The sequence below is a fragment of the Pungitius pungitius genome, chromosome 12 (assembly GCF_949316345.1).
Source record: "Pungitius pungitius chromosome 12, fPunPun2.1, whole genome shotgun sequence".
In the NCBI taxonomy this organism is placed as follows: domain Eukaryota; kingdom Metazoa; phylum Chordata; class Actinopteri; order Perciformes; family Gasterosteidae; genus Pungitius; species Pungitius pungitius.
Window position 1 is genome coordinate 8,790,429 of NC_084911.1, and position 22,784 is coordinate 8,813,212.

Consider the following 22,784-nt stretch of genomic DNA (forward strand, 5'->3'; position numbering starts at 1 on the left):
AGACTGATTTCCCTGCATGGCTCTAGAAGGGTATATAGAAGGACATATGCCTGCAGGTGGCAGTAATGTGTTGTAAAGGATGAAGTGCATTCCCTAGAAGAAGAGTCACTTTCCTGACCTGAATCATTTGTCACACTACGCATGCGTGAAATGCGTCAAAAAAATTGACGTAATTAACAACAAACAGCTAATTAACGCCGTTAACGCGCTATTTTTGACAGCCCTAATATATATATATATATATATATATATATATATATATATATATATGTTCTTACATACATAAGAAACGTTATTTGAATTATTGAATTATTGAATTGAAGCAATGTGAGGAATCAAAAGTATCTTGAACTCGCTTTGTGATTAAGTATTTATTACTAACTAATCATAGAAAAGTGGTAAAGAATACAAAAATCATCAACACAAGCCCCAAGGACAGACTTGAGTCAAATGACTACGATTCAGCTGAAAAGGGAAAGATTGTTCCTTCTCCCTCAGAGGAGCAGGAAGATCAGACAAAGAGGAAAGGGGAGAGCAGGAGTTTCATACTCCTCAAGAGGGACCTGTGTTGTTTCAGCACAAACCCTAAGAAAAAGAGGAATGTTATAAATCCTGTAAGTATTTTCTTTCTACCTACATAATGATTATTGCATCATTTTAATGATTTTTGAAATTCACATTAAACGTTAAAATATTGTTGTGTTTTCTGTTTTGGATCAGAGAAGGCCAGGAGGTGGTTTCCACAAGACACTGAAGTATTTATTGATTAGCAAGATCATTATTTTGTGCTTCTGAAAACAACCTCGCACCATCTCTGTCACGGTTTGGGTTTGTTTCATGTTACCTCTCCTCCTGCAGCTGGCGCCCGCGTGTCCACCCCCATAAAATATCTAGTTGGACGATAAATAGCTAAACAAATCTTCTATCAACATGAGTTCCTTGGCAAAGGGAACGGTAATGCTCCAGTTCAGAAGGTCACACACTCTCTACCGACTAACACTGAACCATTGTTTGGTTATGGCTCTTATTTATAGCATGTCGTAAATCTGCTTATTTGATGACATTGCACTTTCTTGTTTTTTGTTCGTCTGAGTTTTTATCCTTATGGTTAAAATGCCATGTTTGTTTGAATTGTTTGTTATGAATGTTTTTCTAGTTTTAACACAGGTAAAAAAATGGACTTTGCGCTAAGTATTTAAGTTATTACTTGTAGTATTTTGGGGGACATTATTTCCTTTTTAATTTACTTAGTAAATCCAACTCCACTACAGTTATTTTATGGAAGCACACTTTTCTGAAAGCTGCTGTAAAAAACTATTGGGAGCAAGATTTTCTATTTAAATATGTTAGTGGTTTTCTTTAATAAAACTGTGGGTCCAGACTTTTTGTCTTGTCCCACTTTATCAGACCGTCATTCCCTTTAAGGGAGTCGGTTGTTTAAAATAAATGGATCATTCAGACGGGAAATGCATCGTGGGAGGAGTTGCACAAACAAGAACTAGACAGCCTTTAGGTTTCGTTTCTTGGGTGGAGTCGCAGCACTTTGCAGAGCAAAAGTAGTTTTACGGCCGCTGGAGTTTGACAAAGCTGGAGGAGCAGCACTGATCTGCATCTTTAACCTTCTCGCTACAGGTAAACGTTAGAATGTGTATCACGTCTTTGAGGATGTCAATCATCGCGGGTGACTCTTGTTGACCGTCTGAAAGCTGTAAGATCTTCACCGTGAACAACGAGCTAAAGGCTGCAACGTCACACGCTAGAATTGGAGGAGGAAGGAGGTGGTTCCGACTCGATAACATGTTTGAACTCTTTAGGACTGAGAAACACATCTTTATTATTTACATGGAATATTACCGAAGAGGCATGGCGTTGGTGACTCTATCTGTCCACACTTTATTACTATTTTCATTTAGTAAAATGTGATTCTCTAAAGTTATAACGTGACACTTTGCTTAGCTTTCAGTGTCCGTTCGTCGTCATGAATGAATTTGTTCGTGATAAATTAACTGAGTGGGGTCTCCAAGTCTGGATAGAAAAATTTGAAGGTAAAGTATTTACCATAACTCTCTTTTTAGAGCACAGATGTCGTGGATATTGTTCACGGTAGGGCCCCGAATGATGAAAACCGTGAAGGTATCAGAAAATGCTTTACTAATTTGTACTTCAATATTCCACATTTATTGCAACATAAGAAATAGTTGTAAATACAACTTTAACAATCAGAGAGATTGCCCCAGCGGTGACACATAGGGACGTGCAGGACAAACATATATTTTGCACAGATATCATATTTTACAAATATTACTGGGTACATTCAATATTCATTAAAGAGGGGTTTTAGAGAGGGGTGCTGCAGGTGTTGCGACACCCCTTTGTCCTCTATCGGCCAGCCATCACTGACAGATGTTTCACACTGTATGACCTACCAATACTGAAACATCTACAGAATTAATACAACGATGAAACATGTCCTTGCAATTTATTTCTCTGGTCAGAGAATACAAAAGCACCAAAAAGAAACGTGGACATTTTAAAGGGACACATAATCTAAGCCTAGTAGCCGCTTGTCACTATCTTGTACTTTATTAAGATGAGGATCCCAGCGGGGCTGAAATCAGGATAAAAAAAACAATTACAACATACAAATACAATCATGCTGTATTCAAGATGTACTACTCTTAGAACAATTTACTTAATCCCTATTTCACTCTTTCTATAGTTGATTTATGTATCATTTGGATTTTATTTTTGCTTGACTGAGATTAAACTTGAAATTTTGTAATTGCAGACGAAGGTGTTGATGAGGAAAGTTTTTACAATCTGGAAGATCAAGAAATTGCCGAATTGATCCCAAAAGTGGGACCACGGACAAAATTCAAGAAGAGACTGAAGTTGTTAAAGGTAATATTCTGTGCTGTAAGCAGAATTTACACAAATACTTTATATAGAATATAGGAGCTTAGAATTAATGATGCATAATTGATGACAATATCTAATTAACAATAATAGCATGTGTTTGAATTTTAACATTTATTTACTATTATGGGTTCACAAGGAACAAAACACAGCAAATCCAGATACAGCTGATGCGTCTGCTCAAGTAAGTTGAATAAAGTTGAATCAAAGCACTGCGGTATCACAAGGAATTTATTATGAATATTTATTGATTAATTTTAAAACACAAAATGTATATGTTCACCCTCAGGTCATTCCATCCACCAGTAGAACAAGTAATGAAGGTGAGATGTACTTTGTCTTATTGATTACATGTCGTGTGAGAGGCGGATGCCACAAACTTTTCTAAATCCTTTTTCTTCCACCCACCAAAACAAAAATCCCCAAAAAGGAAAGAGAAGGTCTGATCTCCAGGGCGAGTCCAATCAACAGCAACCACCGACTAAGAAACAAAGACCGGGATCCTACTCAGGTATTTATGATACTTTCCAAACAATGACAACCTCCAACTTACCAAAGGGGTTAACATTTCTCTGTAATAACATTTTTACTCACTAACAATACTGCTCTATGTAATCTCACCAAACAACCCCAATCAGTCTACACACACATGCAGGTATCCATAGCAACGTAATGCTTCAAAGTAAAAAACCTGTGGCCTTTAACTGTATATTGTTTTAAAAGCCAGGCCAGTGTTGATCCTTTGATAACATCCCAAGGCAGAATCCTGATGATACTCTGGAGCTTCCTAAATTGACCTGGCAGAGAAAGTTCATCTCACACTTTAGCTTCTTCCCTCATTGTGCATTACCGCTTACTCAACTCACTGGTTCATGGTTCCTGCTGAATAGTTATTTATATTCACTCCGACAGAAGAAATTATACTGGCTGATGTGAAAGAGATAATGGGACGTGTCCTAAAGACAATACCTCGTGAAGAAAACAACCTGAACGCCTTTTTGAGGTAATAATCAAGTTTACTCAATTCTCACATCAATATGTTATCTGGGCTTGGTCATAGTTGATCACATTATGGCAATTTCATACAAATATCTATCAGGAAAAAGTGAAGCTTTTTTGAAGAATAATGAATATAATCTATACCATGATTGTTTGTCTGAGGGATTCAGTCGTGAGGCGGTAATCCTAGTTTTCTATTTGAAAAAAAGTCTTAATTTACCAACAATTCACAGAAAATTACGGTAATTCTACTGAAGAAGGTATAAAATGCTGCGTAGGTCTGTTCCTAGATGGATCTATTTCATATTTTTTAAACATTAAAATAACCCACACTTGTGTACAACAGGAGAAAAATCCACGATTTGGAGACGGACAAGAGGGAGGTGGTCGGCGTCTTTGGCAATACCGGAGCTGGAAAGAGCTATTTGATTAATGCCATCATTGGATTGAAGAACTTCTTGCCCTCTGGAGGCATCAGTGCATGTACGTCAGTCCTGATTAAAGTGGAGGCTAACATGCAGAACTCAAAGTACGAAGCAATCGTTGAGTTTATTACAAAAGAGGTAAAAATGAGCTTAATGTTTGTTTACTTGAAGCTATTTAAAAAGGCCTGATGTGGCTTCAAAAATACAGTTGTTGATTTCCCAGCATGCCATTTATTGAACAACGTTTAATATATATATATTTTTTACATTTCATTTAGGAGTGGAGAGATGAGTTGTGGTTCTCAAAAAATTTTAGTCTGGAAAATGCGGAAGATGACACAGAATATAAGGACATTGCTGAAAAGCTGTCAGCGCTGTATGGAGAAGACTGGAAAGAAAAATCTCCTGATGACCTCATGGATGGCAAATATTTCAAAAAGATCCCAGAATTTCTCCAATCCAACGAAGAACTGAGAAAGAAGATTTTGACAGCCGATGAAGTAAGACTAAACATTCTTCATCACTTCATAAAAAGCCTTCTGTTGTGTCTGACAGTAGTTTGACAAATGTAAAAGTGAAATCAGAATGTGATTCTTTCTAATGAAAGAAAGAGTGACCTTCCTCCATCACTGCAAACGCACATCAAATGTATCTTTCATTATCATGAAGACGATGTGTACCAGTAACTAAATACATTTACAGTATATAACTTAACAACACCCAAAATAATACATTGATATTAATTGACATCTTGTATTGAATCTCAATACTGCTTTTGTTTTTGGTAAATTTTCTTTAAATCAAACACTTCCAGTTGGTAAACATGACCTTTGGAGTACCACAGTGATTAGTCTTATCCCTCATTTTTTTGAACATTGAAATAATGAAAAAATGTTCTCTTGCTAAATCAAGACAAAACTGAGGTGATTGTCTTTGGTGCCCTTAATAAAAGATATTGAATGACTGCTCTCCTTAACTTTCCCATGTAAAGTTAAGATCCTCAATGAAGTTTACCCATGGTCATGAAGATACTCATTTAACGTTACATGGTATTGTCGAAGGATCTGTGCATCATTAAATGAACTCAAAACTAGAAGAAGAGGCGTATTGTGAGCGGCTGTACGCTCTCGTTTAACTTCCGCTTAGTTCATGTCCAATACAGTCTGTTAATGTACAAATGTCAGCTGTCTATTACGGAATCTTACAGACACAAACCACACTGATGGCATGAAGAAGAGTTAAAGCCCCGTTATTATTGGACATGGCTACAATCCTGTCACCATGCTGCCGACAAGCCGAAGTTGTATTGGGTGCTCGCTCCTTTTGCTAGACGCACACTCCTGAGCTTGAATCTAGAATCGATTGCTCTTCCTTGAGGTCCCGGATGTTGTGATTTAATTATTTGTATTATTTGAATTTTTTGCAGTATTTTAACGTTGAAAAATGCTTTACTAAAGCAATTAGTAAAGCAGTTTGAAGTTGGAGTCTGTGGTTACATTTAAAATCGCCTGAATGGATCTCATTTGACTATTTATTGCAGGCCAAAAAGCTATTTAAAAGTTTAATCAGATACACAAGAACCAACACAGATGACCCAGAAGATGAAGGCACAAGGACGTGGTATTGGCCGCTGGTGAAGTGTGTGACCATCAAGGTGCCAGACGCTGATCTTCTGAAGCATGTCACACTGGTAGATCTTCCTGGAAATGGGGACACTAACAAGAGCAGAGACAATATGTGGAAAACGGTAATTCATCACATACAATGCTTTTTATTGTGTGTTACTGTGCAGACTGCAAACTGTGACTTTGTATTATTGCAAAGAGCTGATAACCATCATAATGAACTTGTTGTCGTATCCGTTCAGATCATTGGAAGTTGTTCCACTATCTGGATCGTGACTGACATCAATCGAGCTGGATCAGCCAAAGAAGCCTGGGAAATCCTGAAAGATGCCTGCAGCTACATGGGAAATGGTGGCCAGTGTAATGAGATTCACTTCATCTGCACCAAGTCTGATGGTCATTCAGATGCAAAAGACACGTAAGTGGTTTAAGATGCCAAAAGTACATATACATGTACGTTTAAGTTATTAGGAGGAATTATAAGTGGTTATGAAACAGTCTCAATAATAATTCTGATGCCTCTATATGACCAATATTAGAAATCAAGACCATCAGCGTGAAAATTATTTTCTACATATTCATTTTTAATGCTGGTTTATTGATTTTAGTCCTTCCAAGGAAATTCCTTGAGAAAATAATAGCTTCTGACAGTCAACACAATTGAGCAATCTGAAACAGTATTATGTTACTTTGTATTTATTATTAACAACTCACTTCACTTCAACATTTCATTGAGATCAAAGAACTTTAAAATAAAGTGATACACAATTGAATGGTGGATCTTTTAGACTTTTGGATGCGGAAAAAAAAGTGAATTTAATGTTTCACTTCTCCAAAAACTGTTTGAGGTGGAAATTAATGAGAACGTTTTCATTTAGTTCAGCAGCTGGTATTCGTGATTTCATCTTAAAAAGAAACCAACAAGCCAAGGCCAAAGTGAAACAAGAATTTAACCAACTAAAGGAGGTTAAGGTGAGTATTGTAGTATGAAAGAAAGTTTATCACAAATTGTCTACAGCTGCAAGTTTAACTTAAAACCAGAATGTTTTCTTAACAGAAACACGTCAGTGAGGAAAGTTTCAAAGTCTTCACAGTGAGCTCTGTAGAGTTTCTAAATCACAAATATCTAAATCAAGAAGAAACTGGTAGGGGAAGTCTACATATATGAGCACATTTTGATTTACTTTATTCTAACAAAACAAATAAAATGAATGATTGAATTGTGGACACTTTCTTTACAGAAATACCCAAACTTCAGAAGTTCCTGCAGGAGTTCAATGACTGTCACAAAGAGACGTTGAACTACGTGTCCGGAGCCCACGGGATCCTGTCTCTGATTCAAGGGGCCAGCCGTGGAGGAGGAGTAAGATCAAGTGATCACATCTCATCTTTGATTTTAATCATCGTTCATATTGACAGAAAATAATGAGAAAACATCGTAAAGTAAAAGACAGACGTCCTAAATGTGTTCCATACTTACATTTTAGCAATCAGGTCAGTTGTTTTCCTCAATGGTTTTTCTTCAGAGAGGCTGCATAACCAAAGTAATTTAAGGGGTGTCTCGCTCAAAATAACATAATGGTTACGTTGCTTTGAATGCTGAATGTGTTTTTGTTTATTACAGGCTGAGAAAAAGAAAGCTGTGTGCACAATCCTTGAAACAAAGATGAAAGATGAACTTCAAAAAGTCAGGAATCAAATGGTAGAAACATACGAGGATTTTAAAAGGTGCCTCAATGAAGGAGTTGAAAAATCTGAACATTCCTGTGAAACGGTCTTAGAGTCGGTGATAAATCCTGTAAGTATTTTCTTTCTACCTACATAATGATTATTGCATTGCATTTTAATGATTGTTGAAATTCACATTAAACGTTAAAATATTGTTGTTTTTTCTCTTTTGTATCAGAGAAGGCCAGGAGGTGGTTTCCACAAGACACTGAAGTATTTAGTCGAGCACAACGGCATCTACAAGGCTGAAAAGAATCGAGCAACAAGGAAACAAATAAACCTCAACATGAAGTTATCTTCATACCTGACTGAGAGCATCGATGAGAAATTCAAGGAGACCTTCCCGTAAGAAATAACTTAACAAAGACATAAAACCCTGTGCAGGCTGGTTGTACAAACTATCCCTGGAACAACAGTTCATACATTATGCAGTTATGTGATATAATACATTTATATTACTTTAAAATGCAAACTTGTCAATGCTGTTCATGAAACATTTCAACTTTTTAACATGTTTCAGAAATGAAGTAAATTGTGGACCATCCAACGGAAAAATCAATTCGTTTTCACTTGGCACAAAGAGGATGAAAATGAAGCCAGAGTACGAAGATGTCAAACTTCAACTGGAATTCCTCAATGCAGAGGTAAAGGAAGAGAAGTGTACCAGTAGTCCATTGTGTAGCTGTTAGTGCAGGTCAGAAAGGCCCAAGTAGAAGGCTGAGAAGAGAGGAGACACAAGAGGAGCCTCATTTTTAGATTCTCTTGATTGGATTCAAAATGTGTGAATCTTTAATATTCTCTCTCAGGAAGATAAGATGAAGAAGAAACTCATCAAAGTCATCCGTGAACGTAAGAAAAGGATCTACAGCAGTCTGATGACAACAGTTGAGGAATCAATGCAGAAATGCTATGATGGTACGATAAAAGATCAGGACATTTACAACATGACACTGACACCATGCATTATTTACCGTTTTTGTGTCTAAAGAAATTATAATTTAATTTAATTGAGAAAACGTTTTCTGTTTTATTGTAGATGCAAAAGTAATAAGAGGAGCCAACTCACTGATTAACATGAGGGAAACAATGAGGAAGCATGTTCATGATTCAAAACACAACATGTTCAAGAATGCTAAAAAGGTCATGTTGGACCAGCTGAGAGACTTGATGGTTTGTAACATTTTATCATATGTCAAACAATGAGGACATTAGACTTATTCTTGGTCATCATCAATACTTATTGTGTTCTTTTTATGCTAATTTAGAATGACATCCTGAAGGACCTGAAAGTGACGATGCAGGAATCAATCGACCTGTCGCTCAAGACAGACGGTGACTCAATCCCAGGTAAAGGCAACAAAATAAAAACATGAAAATCTCTAAAAATACAAAGAAATCCCAGTAAATTTCCAAATGTGTTTTTTTTTTTTAGATTTTACAGTGGAGCTTGGTAAGGTGAAGAACCACTATGAAGAACTGAAAGGAAGCGCAGAAGAAGACCAGTAGTTTGGTAAAAGCTGTTAAAACATCTACACTATGACTCTGGATTGATGTTCTGAATAACTCTTAACAGCCATTAGCCACCAGTCCACTATGATTACTGATTTAATGATTTACATTTTTCTTCTTGACTATATATCTATAATACATACATTTTCTGTCCAATTTTTAATTGTACTTCATTTTAGGAATTGAAATTAGAATGATTTTATGGGTGTGTAGATAAATCCTGAACATTGGTCTCAGCGTGTACTGTGTGTTGATTTTGGCAACGGTTTTAGGCTTTTCAAAGATAAAACTTACTGCAAAATAATGTTTTCTAAATGTTTTAATTCATGTATCAAAAATAGGATGGAACTAGATGATTGTAATCAACCCGCCTATCTGGTTTCTAATTATTTACTGAATACTTGTTTTGTCTTACTATACATTCTATGTGCATCTACAATATTTCGCACACCATACTCTGAAATAACGTTAATTGTTAAAGTGTCACATGGGCGTCACATGCCCTTTTTATTCATGTTTTAAAATGGTCTTAAAGCTTCTTTTTGTTGTTCGTCACTTTTATTATAAAATCAACAAATGATTTTCTCTTGTCAAATAATTCATGTTTATTGTCAAAGATTTGGCCCGTGATCATAATACATAACACAAATCTACACAACAGTTCCCAAATACTAAAACTATATTTGAAGGGTGTGATCAATTGTAACATAGTAGTTTATACCTGTTAGTAGACACACATTAGCCCCGTGCAGGTGGAATAGAACGTAGAGATTGTGGCTAATTTGCCTATTACCTGAGGATTATGATATATGTCACACTTTTACCTATTGTATGCCTGAACTCAATTTCCATCCATGTGGCAACTCTCTTTGGTGGAAGGGAAATTATTAAACCACCTATTTCTGTATCTGTTAAATAGACAACACAACTGTTTTCTACTTATTTCTTTGTTTTGCAGAGTGCGTACAGTCTGTTCGACCACTGAACATTCTTTGCAAAGAATAAAGCTTTTGCATTTGGTTTGTGTTCCTACATTGAACCTTGTACATTGGTGAGTGTGTGTCCAAACTAAACAGCATACAGCATGTTTTTTGGGGTTTGTCCAAAGTAAATATGCCTCTCTTGATGAACACAACTTTGGTCAAACAAGGCAAATGTACTTAAACTAGTTGCATGATGTGCTGATGAGGCCTTCCTCTTCCTTTGCAATAAAACAGAAAGATATGAGTGCATACTGTGGTGGTGGGGTGTGGTTAGCCCAGCTGCAGGGGGGAGAGTGGGGAGTGGTTCAGGGAACGGTGCCAGGAGGTAATTTGTGCAGCTGGACAACATGACTGATTTGTCCCCCCCTAAAAACAGTGAGCAGGACGCTGAGGGGGGGAGAGATCGAAGCAGGTGCTCAGGGGCCAGGCCGAGGAGCGGAGCGACAAATAAAAAAATACAGTTACGCAGCAACGTGTGTCCGTGCCTTGTTCACGGGGAACCCGGTGGTAGTAGCTCCCATATGGCTACACATACTTTGTATGTTCTTTATGTCATTGCAGTATGCAGCCTGATGCACAAGCAGCATTGTGGGTAAAGGTCTTTGATTGAAATGGGGTTTGTAAAACTTATAGGATGGTTAGTCACACAGGGAGCATTTGCTGTAGACCTTAAATCCATGACGGTTACAATGGACTCCATTCACTGTCTAGTTTTTAACACAGAAAATAAAAATGTCACCTTCTCCTTCGATCTTTAGATATATATATATATCTATATATATAGATATATATATATTGTGAAGCTTCTGGGTTCAAACCAACCACAAAGTTAGGAGGGGAAGGGTTAACACGCCGTCAGCGTGGCTTTATTTAGAAAAACAAAACAATAGGGTTAGGACGTCGCCCGCTTGCTGCCGGTCCCACCGGGCTCAAACACACATCCAACAAAACAACTTAAAACGTCCTGGGTTTCCCGTTTTTGCCTAGGACAAAAATAGGTGGTCGTTAGCCAGGGGTTGATATCAACATAACTTCTCTAACAAGGTCGAATAACGTGGAGTCTCAATTTACCGCCCGATGGTGAGAGTTCTGCTCAGGATATGAGCCAGGCACACACAGAGAGGCCAGGGTGCAGCTCCTGTTATGCCGAAACCCTGATTGGCAACTCAGCACAGCCGTGCTCCTGCGGGCGGGGCTGGGAACACATCACCTTGATCGAGGATTGATCTGGGGACGTACCTCCCATCAATGACCCGCCCCAAGAGCTGCACCTGGCCTCCTCTGCGTACGCCAGTGCTGCAATAGAGACTCTCACCTGATCGGGGGCAGCTGAGGGCCGAGACTCCACAATATGTGCTTACATTCATAAGAAACGTAATTTGAATTATTTAATTATTGAATTGAAGCAATGTGAGGAATCAAAAGTATCTTGAACTCGCTTTGTGATTAAGTATTTATTACTAACTAATCATAGAAAAGTGGTAAAGAATACAAAAATCATCAACACAAGCCCCAAGTACAGACTTGAGTCAAATGACTACGGTTCAGCTGAAAAGGGAAAGATGGTTCCTTCTCCCTCAGAGGAGCAGGAAGATCAGACAAAGAGGAAAGGGGAGAGCAGGAGTTTCATACTCCTCAAGAGGGACCTGTGTTGTTTCAGCACAAACCCTAAGAAAAAGAGGAATGTAATGGAAAAATCCAGATGTCCTAAAGCGACGCCTCTGACCCTCCCTTAATGGCGCCCAGTCAATAAACATTTGACAGACAGATAACGGAACAGGATAAGAATCAGTCACGGCATTTATGGGTTACACCACTTAAGACACGATGCCATCGTGAACTAGGCCATGTCACAGGTTGTTCAAGAAAGGTCACACAGCGAGTTCCCAAGAGACTGACAATATGCAGCTCAACATATTCTCCCAAACAATATTCATATGTAACTAAATATATGTTATATGTGCATAATTTTGACTTTTTAAGTCATAATTTCGACTTTCTAACACTTATTTTTTTTGTGGCGGAAATGGACTTCCATAAGAAAACTATTCGGAGCAAGATTTTTTATTTAAATATGTTGGTGGTTAAATAAAGTTAATGTTTCGTTTCTTGTGGGATCGCATCACTTTGCAGGGCAAAAGGAGTTTTACGCCCGCTGGAGTTTGACAAAGCTGGAGGAGCGGCACTGATCTGCATCTTTAACCTTCTCGCTACAGGTAAACGTTCGAATGTGTATCGCGTCTTTGCGTTTGGTAGTATTTTGGGGAACCTTCTTTCCTTTTTAAGTTACTTTGTAAATCCTAAATCCTATAGTTATTTTATGGAAGTACACTTTTCTGAAAACTGCTGTAAAAAGGTATTCGGAGCAATATTCTCTATTTAAATATGTTGGTGGTTAGTGGATTTTGCTTTTCTATACTAAAACTGTGGGTCCAGACTTTTTATCTTGTCCCACTTTATCAAACCGTCATTCCCTTTAAGGGAGTCGGGTGTTCAAAATAAATGGATCATTCAGACGGGAAATGCATCGTGGGAGGAGTTTCACAAACAAGAACTAGACAGCCTTTAGGTTTCGTTTCTTGGGTGGAGTCGCAGCAAAAGAAGTTTTACGCCCGCTGGAGTTTGACAAAGCTGGAGGAGCGGCACTGATCTGCATCTTTAACCTTCTCGCTACAGGTAAACGTTAGAATGTGTATCACGTCTTTGAGGATGTCAATCATCGCGGGTGACTCTTGTTGACCGTCTGAAAGCTGTAAGATCTTCACCGTGAACAACGAGCTAAAGGCTGCAACGTCACACGCTAGAATTGGAGGAGGAAGGAGGTCGTTCCGACTGTAGTAGACTGGGTTTTTCATGGGTTCATGGGTAAATAAGTTCCGTGATACCCGCCACCGTCTTAAGTGCGTATTATAACCCACCAAGATATCACACCGACTCGATAAAATGTTTGAACTCTTTAGGACTGAGAAACAGATCGTTATTATTTACATGGAATATTACCGAAGAGTAACGCAAGGTGATGGTGAGTCTCTCTGTATCGGTCCACACTAAAGCATGGAAAGGAAAGAAGAAGAAGAAAAAAATCAATATCTAAAACTAGCCCCTATATCCCCGTTATTATATTAATTGATTGTTAAAACCCGGTTTTACTGTTGAAGTCAATTATTTGGTCGAAAGCGAATGCATCATCAATTTCATTACTGATTAATCTTCTAAACATGATATATATTGTTCGATTATTAAAACAAATTCAGACAATAGTGCCAATACCTTCACTCGTTGGTCCATAAAGCATTTTTTAAAATGCTAATACTTTGATGTTTGAACTGTTGCCATACCTGCAAACCTTTGGCTTTTCGGTTAAATTCTTGGCCAATCAGCGTTGAGATGTCTACAGCGTCTTCATGTCCCTTCCGACTCTTCACCTTTTCACCCCAAAATGTAGTTACCGCTGACACTGGATTCATGTTATTAGTAATTTTACCATACGTGCAAACTATGATTGCCATGAAATCGTTTAACAAGGAAAATGACGATGATGAAATGAATTGTATTTATATAAATTGTTGGATTTCTTAATCTTTTCTATGGATAATTCCTTAAGATTGATAACAGCAGTTTCATTACACTTTTTTTTGTTTTCATTCAGTGAAATATGATTCTCTGAAGTTGCAGTAGTTGAATTAAAATGTGACAATTTGCTTAACTTCCAGTTTCCGTTCGTGGCCATGGATGATTTTGTCCGTGATAAATTAACTGAATGGGGTCTACGCGAGTGGATAGAAAAATTTAAAGGTAAAGTATCACGCTCACAATGGCAGGTTCTAACTTTAACAAATCAGAGCATCACAGGTTTACTTTACATACACGGGGAAGTCGCCTTGGATTTATTATGGTACGGATGAGAACACTGGCATCAAGGGGGGAGCCTTGGAATGTATCGTCACAACATATTATTCACTAGATTAAATTATTAGTTAGTAACTGGAGACACACTCTCCTTCCTCCACACAGCTGTATTCTTGCATAAATCAGATCAGAGGGGGGAGGTGTTTGTGTGTCTTTTGTTCAGTTCTCCTCAGTTGTCACAATTAAACTCATGATCATTCTTAGACAATTAGCCATACATAACCTCATGACATCATTCTATTTTACCATTACACTGTGAAACATGCCGCAATGTTTATAAGTGTTGACTAATATTTGCAATTTGTTTCTCTGTTCAGAGAATACAAAAGCACCAAAGAGAAAAAGATGTGGACATTTTAAAGGGAGACATTCATTAAGCCAAGTAACCGCTTGTTTGTGTCTTGTCATTTATTTCTTCTTGATCTGATGAGGATGAGAGTTAGAGACACACCAAGCACCATACAACACTCACGCTTTGTCCATTATGTTTACAATACTGTTAAGAGCCCACACATTTTATGTGATTGGATCTAGTATTGCGGCGGGAGGACCTTCTCCTCCTCGACGCCAGTTTAGAAATCCTTCCCTCTATATCCAACAACAAGTACAAAACATTGCTCCTGATGTTGGTGAGTGACCGGGCTTCAAGTTTTGATTACGTTTCTACATCTGTTTCTTTCAATTCTTTTAATTGCAGAAGAAGGCTTTACAAAGGAAAGTTTTTTCTCTCTGGAGGATCAAAATGAAGAAATTGAGAAATTGATCCCGAAAATGGCACCACGGTGCATTTTCAAGAGGAGACTGAAGTTGTTAATGGTAATGATCTGTACTGTTCACACAATTTACACAAATATTTTATACATTATTCATATACGAGCACATCATTCATGAAGCATAATTGATAATAATATCTAATTAACAATAATGGCATGTTCTTGAATTTTAACATTTATTTACTATTATGGATTTTCAAGGAACAAAACTCAGCAAATCCAGATACAGCTGCTGCGTCTGCTCAAGTAAGTTGAAGAAAGTTTCCCTAACAATATCTCATTAACAATAATAACTAGGGCTGTCAAAAATGGCGCGTTAACGACGTTAATTAGTTGTTTGTTGTTAATTACGTCAATTTTTTAAACACATTTCACATGCAGTGTGACAAATTATTCAGGTCAGGAAAGTACCTCTTCCTCTAGGGAATGCACTTCATCCTATACAACACATTACTGCAACCTGTAGGCATATGTCAGGCCGTCAGGTTCAGCAAGTCGTTTGCGCCAGTCCACGCTGAATGTTCGCAGGCCATTAAAAAAATCAACCTCAGATCATTTGACCAACACAATAGCAAAATGTTCCAATACGTTGGAATTCGACGCTGGAAATGGTCAAGCGCGTGAGCAGAAATAAAGAGGCCGTCATCGCCATACTTGCCAACCTTGGGGTGCGGGTGCTAGCGGTCAACGTGGGGCGGAGGGGTGCTGGCGATCGACGGGGGGGTGCTGGCGATCAACGGGAGGGGGGGGGGGGTAGGTGCTGCTAGCGCTTTTCTTTGCAGCGCCAGTCTCATCTTTTTCCGTTCTAATCGCCGCGCTTGACTTCAAGGTGTAACCTTTATTATTGTTCGGTCTGAAACGGCGCGCCCAGTGACGGGTGGTTAAGCAATATTGTTGTTTGGGTGGAAATCGGGAGAAATTCGGGAGAAAGGTCGGTCCGGGAGATTTTCGGGAGGGGCTTTGAAATTCGGGAGTCTCCCGTAAATATCGGGAGGGTCGACATGTCTGGTCATCGCAGCCATGGACCATCAGGAGCACAAACTCGTTTTGCCGACCGCAGCAGAGTGGGATAAACTGCAGAGGCTCGAGACCCTTCTAGAGCCATGCAGGGAAATCAGTCTGTAACTTATCAAATAACATTGATTTGATTATTTTCTGGAATGAATTAAACCAAGTCCAATATCAATAACATGTATTTATGTAAAAAATAATAATTAAATTAAATTATGTATCCGTGTCCTGTTATTTATCTTTGGTATGCATTTCAGAAAGCTAAAATGGTTAGGATTCAGGTGTAATTGCAAATAGTGATTAATCCTGATTAATCCACTGAAAATTCTGATTATTTGATTAAAATGTTTAATAATTTGACAGCCCTAATAATAACATGTGCTTGAATTTTAACACTTACTTAATATTATGGGTTCACAAGGAACAAAACACAGCAAATCCAGATACAGCTGATGCGTCTGCTCAAGTAAGTTAAAGAAAGTTTCCAGCACTCAGGTATCACAAGGCATTTATTATCTATATTTATGAATTTATTTTAAAACCCATATGTCCATTTTCACCCTCAGGTCATTCCGTCCACCAGTGGCAGAAGTAATGAAGGTGAGATGCACTTCTGATTACATGTTGTGTTCATTGAAGTTTTAAACTTCTTACTTTGACTCAACAACTATATCGAGACCTTGTCTTAATATTGTGAGAGGCAGATGCAACAAACTTTTTCTTATTTCTTTTGTTTTCCACCCACCTAACCAAAATTTCCCAATAAGAAAAGAGAAAGTCTGATCTCCAGGGCGAGTCCAATCAACAGCAACCACCGACTAAGAAACAACGACCGGGATCCTACTCAGGTATTTATAATACTTTCCAAACAATGACATCCTCCAACTTACCAAAGAGGTTAACATTTCTACGTAATAACATTTTTACTCACTAACAATACTGCTCTATGTAATCTCATCAGACAACCCCAGTGAACACACACATGCTTTGTTCCCTGAAGGGAACGAGACGCTGCGTAAAAACGCTGTGGGAACGCCTCTGCGTAACCGCGTCATGAAGCACGTGTGAAATCTAACCAAAGGCGAGCTGGTACGTCATAGGCGGGCGACGCCAGGACCAGGACGCTATAAAGGGACCCGAAAGGCAGGATCATTCATCTCTGAAAGGCCGAATCAAGTGGCATGGGCAAGCCGGGAGTATGGCAAAGTTACGCAGCGTCTCGTTCTCTTCAGGGAACTAAGGTTACAATCGTAACCGGAGATGTTCCCTCTCAGGGAACTCGAGCTGCGTAAAAACGATCTGGGAACGCTATACCCACTCTGCCATATGAGCAAGTGACCGTGGTGTGAAGTTAATGCGCACACTCAGACGACAGCACCTGGGCTCCAGGCCTAGAGTTAAGGTCTAGACGGTAAAATCTCACGAACGTGTGGGGAGAGGACCAGCCTGCCGGCATGCAAACGTCGTGCAGCAATACTTTTCCCGACAAAAGGGCTTTAGAAGCCGCCATACCCCTGGTAGAATGCGCCCGGACAGCCAAAGGTGCGGGCTGGCCAGCCGATTCATAAGCAAGTGTGATGGCCTCAACCACCCACTTGCTCATCCTCTGCTTAGACACCGGGCCCCCAGTATTGGGTGGCCCGAAGCACACAAACAACTGTTAGGAGAGCCTACACAGGGAGGTCTTCAGACATAGAGGTCTAGGGCTCTCATTGGGCAGAGGAGGTTGAGCTTCGCCTGGTCTGATGTCAGGAACGGAGGAGGACAGAATGCCTGCAGCACAATAGGCCGGACCGTAGTGGACGGGACCTTAGGGGATTGCTAGGAGCGAGGCTACTACCAGTAGGCCTCCGTCCTGACGGACCTTCTCCAGAACCCCTGGGAGCAGAGCAACCAGAGAGAACCACAGAGGACAAAGAGAAGTCTCTCTGGAGGTAAAAAGGTCCACCTCGTCACGGCCCGAGGTGTCTCCAAAGGAGTTCCACCACATCGGGATGGAGTCTCCAGACCCTGGGCCTCGGCCCTTGTCTCGACAGGGTGTCTGCCCCCTGGTTTTACCACACGGCCAGAGCCCACAGGCAACGCCAAGTGACCTCGATCAGACGGCGCTGGTTACCCCTCGGGGAGAACCCCTTGGCCCTGAGCCACCACTGCAACGGTCTCAAGTGTAACAGGCAGAAAAGGATCACGTAGGATGCCGCTGCCAGGAGACCTAGCTAGACCTACTGGAGCGGGAGACGGATGTGCCCGCGTCGTGGTCGAATCCAAAATAACGCCCAGGCAGGTGGTCCTCTGCACTGGGGACAGCACGCTTTTCCTGGCGTTGAGTCTCAGCCCCCCACACTTGATGTGGGCAACCGCAACATCTCGATGTTGGGCCGCCAGCCGCTCGTAAGGCGCTAGCATCAACCAGTCGTTTGTGTAGTTCAAAATGCGGATGCCCGGGAGACGCACTGGCGCCAGAGCAGCATCCACGCATTTGGTAAACATACAGGGTGAGAGGGCTAGGGCGAATGGAAGAACCTTGTAGTGGTAATCTTTGTCCCCAAAAGCGAACCTCAGGAACTTCCAGTCCTCTGGAACGATGAGATAGTGGCTGTAATAGCCCGACTCTCTGTCTCTTCGGGCTCGCGCTCGCTGGAACCGGCCGTGCCCCGAAGCGGCCACAGGTGGCGCTTCGTAGCCACCAGGGCTCCCATGGAGCGGCCGACGGACTTCGCCGTCTCCTTCGTGGCCCTCAATGCGAGGTCAGCCGTGTGCCGCAACTCACGCACTGCCTTCGGAGTTAGCTCCGTCCCCTCGGCCACGTCGGCAAGCATCTCTGCCTGATACGCCTGGACGAGCGCCATCGTATGCAGGCCGCGGGGGAAACATGGCCCTTGGCGGCCGGCATGCTCACATTGCCGTGTCGCCTAGCCTCAGCTAGAGACGAGTACAAAGCCTCATGCGGGTTGTACACGCGAGCGGACATCGGTTTCCCCCCCGGGAAGAACGGCAAGCACCGACGCGGAGGAACTTTGTGGGAAGGCAGAAACCGTTCTTGCAGCTTACCAGTTGTAGTAGGCTGCTGCCTATCCGCCGGCCAGCTGATATGAAACCTGTCAGCGGCTCGGGTGAGGACCTCCAGCAGTTCTTGAGGCGCCTCGACATCAGCCTCCGCTGCCTCCACGCTCACCACGTCCAGCTCCTCGGAGCTGGAGGATTGTGAGAGCGGCGTCTCGTCCGGAAGGGAGGAAGCCGCCGTGCTTGCCTCCGCCGCCGGAAACGAGCGCCTGGGTCCCGGGGTGAAGGGCCGGGAAAAGGCCTCAGCCGTCCCGGAATCCTCCGCAAGATCCACTTTCGACCCCCACGAAGACATCCGGCGCTCGGCCCTCAGCACGAGCCGGACCGGAGCCGCGGGGAGCGCGACTCACCGAGCCGTCCTCGGCGAAGAGGGCTCGGCGAGAGAGACGGGAGCGCCACAACAGGCGCTCGCAGTCTCCGCAGCTAGCCCCCTCGAGGGCTAGCTGAGCGTGCTCCACGCCCAAGCAGACGACGCATAAGGCGTGCGAGTCCCTGCCCGTAATGAAACGGGTGCAAGGGGGGGCACACTGCACATACCCCTCAGCCATTACTAAGTGGAAAAACTTCACACGCACTAGATGAAGGCACAGAGATGAATGGTCCGGCCTTTCGGGTCCCTATATAGCGTCGTGGTCCTGGCGTACCAACTCGCCATTGGTTAGATTTCACACGTGCTTCATGACGCGGTCACGCAGAGGCGTTCCCTGACAGGGAACTGTGTAATTAGCTATATAATGTTTTAAGATGGAGACCAGAGTTTATCCTTTGATAACATACCAAGGCAGGATCCTGATGATACTCTGGAGCTTCCTAAATGAACCTGGCAGAGAAAGTTCATCTCACGGTTTAGCTTCTTCCCTCATTGTGCATTACCGCTTACTCAACTCACTGGTTCAGGGTTCCTGCTGAATAGTTATATACTTTTAATCCGACAGAAAAAAAGACACTGACTAAGGTGAAAGACATAATGCGACGTGTCCTACAGAGAATACCTCCTGAAAAAAACAACCTGAACGACTTCCTGAGGTAAGAATCAAGTTTACTCAATTCTCACATCAATATGTTATCTGGGCTTAGATCCACTCAAAGGGCCGATTCCACTAAGAGATTTAAGACTTGCAGGCCATCATGGGTTAGACCCGCTCTCTGTAAGTATGTCCATTTTCACAAATGTCTTGAAGGAAATCTTTTCAACTTCTATGGAAAAAAAAGTCTTAATTTTCCAAAAATTGATAGAAAATTAGTGTAGTTCTACTGAAGAAGGTACAATATTCTGTGGAGGCCTGTTCATAGATGGATCTACTTCTCATCATTACACATTGTTTCAATTTTTAATGTTTTTTAAACAAACAAAACACTTGTGTAACACAGGAGAAAAATCCACGATTTGGAGACCGAGGAGAGGGAGGTGGTCGGCGTCTTTGGCAAAACCGGAGCTGGAAAGAGCTCTTTGATAAATGCCATCATTGGATTGAAGAACTTCTTGCCCTCTGGAAGCGTCAGTGCATGTACGTCAGTCCTGATTAAAGTGGAGGCCAACATGCAAAATCAAAAGGGCGAGGCAATCGTTGAGTTTATCACAAAAGAGGTAAAAGCAAGCTTAGTGTGTTTGTTTACTTAAAGCTATTTAAAAATGTGTGTTGTGGCTTTATAAATACAATTCTTGATTACACAGCAGGCCATTTAATTTATACATGGTAATATGTTTTTTTTTCTCCTTTTCATTTAGGAATGGAGAGATGAGTTGTGGTTCTCAAAAAATTTTGGTCTGGAAAATGGGGAAGATGACACAGAACACAGGGACATTGTTGAAAAGCTGTCAGCGCTGTATGGAGAAGACTGGAAAGAAAAATCTCCTGATGACCTCATGGATGGCAAATATTTCAAAAAGATCCCAGAATTTCTCCAATCCAACGAGGAACTGAGAAAGAAGATTTTGACAGCCGATGAAGTAAGATTAAACATTCAGTATCACTTCATAAAAAGCCTTCATTTGTAACTCAGGCAGTAAAATGTCATTGAGGTTAATATTAATGCATATAAGCCAAGTTTAACAGTAGTTTGACAAATGTAAAATCAGAATGTGATCCTTTTCACTTGAAGAAAGAGTGGCCTTCATCCGCCTGTCCTCCATCACTGCAAACCCATGTAAAATATACCTTTCATTATCAAAAAGAATAAAATAGCAATAATACAATATTTGTTTAAATCAGCTACCTGACTTTCCAGTTGGTAAGCATAATCTTTTGAGTACCACAGGGATCGGTACATGAACCCTTTCTATTCAGTTTATTTATGATCCTCTTTAATGAGGTGATATTTAAATAATTCTCAAGTCTACACTGTGAAACCATCGACTCACTGTTTCACAACATTAAAAAAATCTAGACAAAGCTGAAGTGATTGTCTTTGGTGTCCTTAATGAAAGATAGTTAATCATCAAACTGGAGGCTGCCAACTGCCACACTTCTTCTACCAGAATGCTACCAAAGGTCAACATGAAACACAAGTGTGCTTAATGCTAAACATACCTACTATGACTCAATACTATTGAATTTGTGGTTTTGAGTGAATCACCTGACGTTGCTTTGACCTCATTTCACTATTGCAGGACGAAGAGCTATTTGAAAAATTAATCAGATACACAAGAAGCAACCCAGATGACGCAGTAGCTCAAGGCACAAGGAGGTGGTATTGGCCGCTAGTGAAGTGTGTGACCATCAAGGTGCCAGACGCTGATCTTCTGAAGCATGTCACACTGGTGGATCTTCCTGGAAATGGGGACACTAACAAGAGCAGAGACAAGATGTGGAAAACGGTAATTCATCACATGCAATGCTTTTTATTGTGTGTTACTGTGCAGACTGCAAACTGTGACTTTGTATTATTGCAAAGAGCTGATAACCATCATAATGGACTTGTTGTCGTATCCGTTCAGGTTGTTGGAAGTTGTTCCACTATCTGGATTGTGACTGACATCAATCGAGCTGCATCAGACAAAGAAGCCTGGGAAATCCTGAAAGATGACTTCAGCTACATGGGAAATGGTGGCCAGTGTAATGAGATTCACTTCATCTGCACCAAGTCTGATTGTCATTCTGATGCAAAAGACTTGTAAGTGGTTTAAGATGCCAAAAAGTACATATACATGTGTGTTAAAGTTATTAGGAGGAATTGTAAGTAGTTATAAAACAGTCTCAATGATAATTATCATGCCTCTATATGACCAATATTAGAAATCAAGACCATCAGCATGAAAAAAAACTTAAATAAAAAAATAAATAATAATTTTTAATTTTAATTAATTTTTAACGCTGGTCATCATTTTAGTCAGTTCTTCCAAGGAAATTCCTTTAGAAATCAATAACTTCTTCTACTGTCAACACAACTTGCCATGAGAGGTGGCTGAGGCAGGACTCAATCGCAGACCTAACTAACAAAATACTTTATTGATCAAAATGTCCGGGGGCAAAGCAGGGATCAGGACACGAGCAAACAAAATACATCTAACGACAAAGGACCAGAGACACATTGTAGCTGTAAAGTGATGCACGATTGAATATGGGACTCGATAGTTACAGCTACAGGTTGAATAGAGATATTATAGACTTTTATTTTGAAAGCGGAAAATAATCTGAAATTTAACATTTCACTTCTCCAAAAACTGTTTGAGGTGGAAATTAATGGGAACGTTTTCATTTAGTTCAGAAGCTGGTATTCATGATTTCATCTTGAAAAGAAACCAACAAGCCAAGGCCAAAGTGAAACAAGAATTTAACCAACTAAAGGAGGTTAAGGTGAGTATTGTAGTATAAAAGAAAGTTTATCACAAATTGTCTACAG

General features: G+C 40.6%; 1 protein-coding gene across 7 annotated transcripts in view; it reads left to right on the plus strand.

Annotated features, from left to right (window-relative positions):
• The first annotated feature begins 1,333 nt into the window (after positions 1 to 1,333).
• Positions 1,334 to 22,784, plus strand: part of LOC119220107 (nuclear GTPase SLIP-GC-like) — a 36,702-nt gene continuing 15,251 nt past the window's right edge. For 3 of the 7 annotated variants that reach the window (XM_062565834.1, XM_062565833.1, XM_062565838.1), the window contains exons 1-13: positions 12,706 to 12,861; positions 13,899 to 13,980; positions 14,792 to 14,909; positions 15,059 to 15,113; positions 16,291 to 16,344; positions 16,445 to 16,478; positions 16,646 to 16,726; positions 19,877 to 19,967; positions 20,313 to 20,529; positions 20,671 to 20,892; positions 21,553 to 21,759; positions 21,880 to 22,055; positions 22,645 to 22,738. In XM_062565834.1, coding sequence (XP_062421818.1) covers positions 13,914 to 13,980; positions 14,792 to 14,909; positions 15,059 to 15,113; positions 16,291 to 16,344; positions 16,445 to 16,478; positions 16,646 to 16,726; positions 19,877 to 19,967; positions 20,313 to 20,529; positions 20,671 to 20,892; positions 21,553 to 21,759; positions 21,880 to 22,055; positions 22,645 to 22,738 — 1,416 coding nt within the window. In that variant the 5' untranslated portion in view covers positions 12,706 to 12,861; positions 13,899 to 13,913. Of the gene's footprint in view, positions 1,633 to 1,956; positions 2,046 to 2,788; positions 2,901 to 3,045; positions 3,101 to 3,205; positions 3,240 to 3,346; positions 3,428 to 3,828; positions 3,920 to 4,261; positions 4,479 to 4,618; positions 4,841 to 5,880; positions 6,088 to 6,207; positions 6,384 to 6,843; positions 6,938 to 7,022; positions 7,111 to 7,206; positions 7,329 to 7,589; positions 7,764 to 7,871; positions 8,039 to 8,213; positions 8,338 to 8,499; positions 8,609 to 8,729; positions 8,864 to 8,958; positions 9,041 to 9,125; positions 10,223 to 12,704; positions 12,862 to 13,898; positions 13,981 to 14,791; positions 14,910 to 15,058; positions 15,114 to 16,290; positions 16,345 to 16,444; positions 16,479 to 16,645; positions 16,727 to 19,876; positions 19,968 to 20,312; positions 20,530 to 20,670; positions 20,893 to 21,552; positions 21,760 to 21,879; positions 22,056 to 22,644; positions 22,739 to 22,784 lie in introns of those variants that run through there. The other 4 variants (XM_062565835.1, XM_062565837.1, XM_062565836.1 and 1 more) reach the window with 4 other exon arrangements.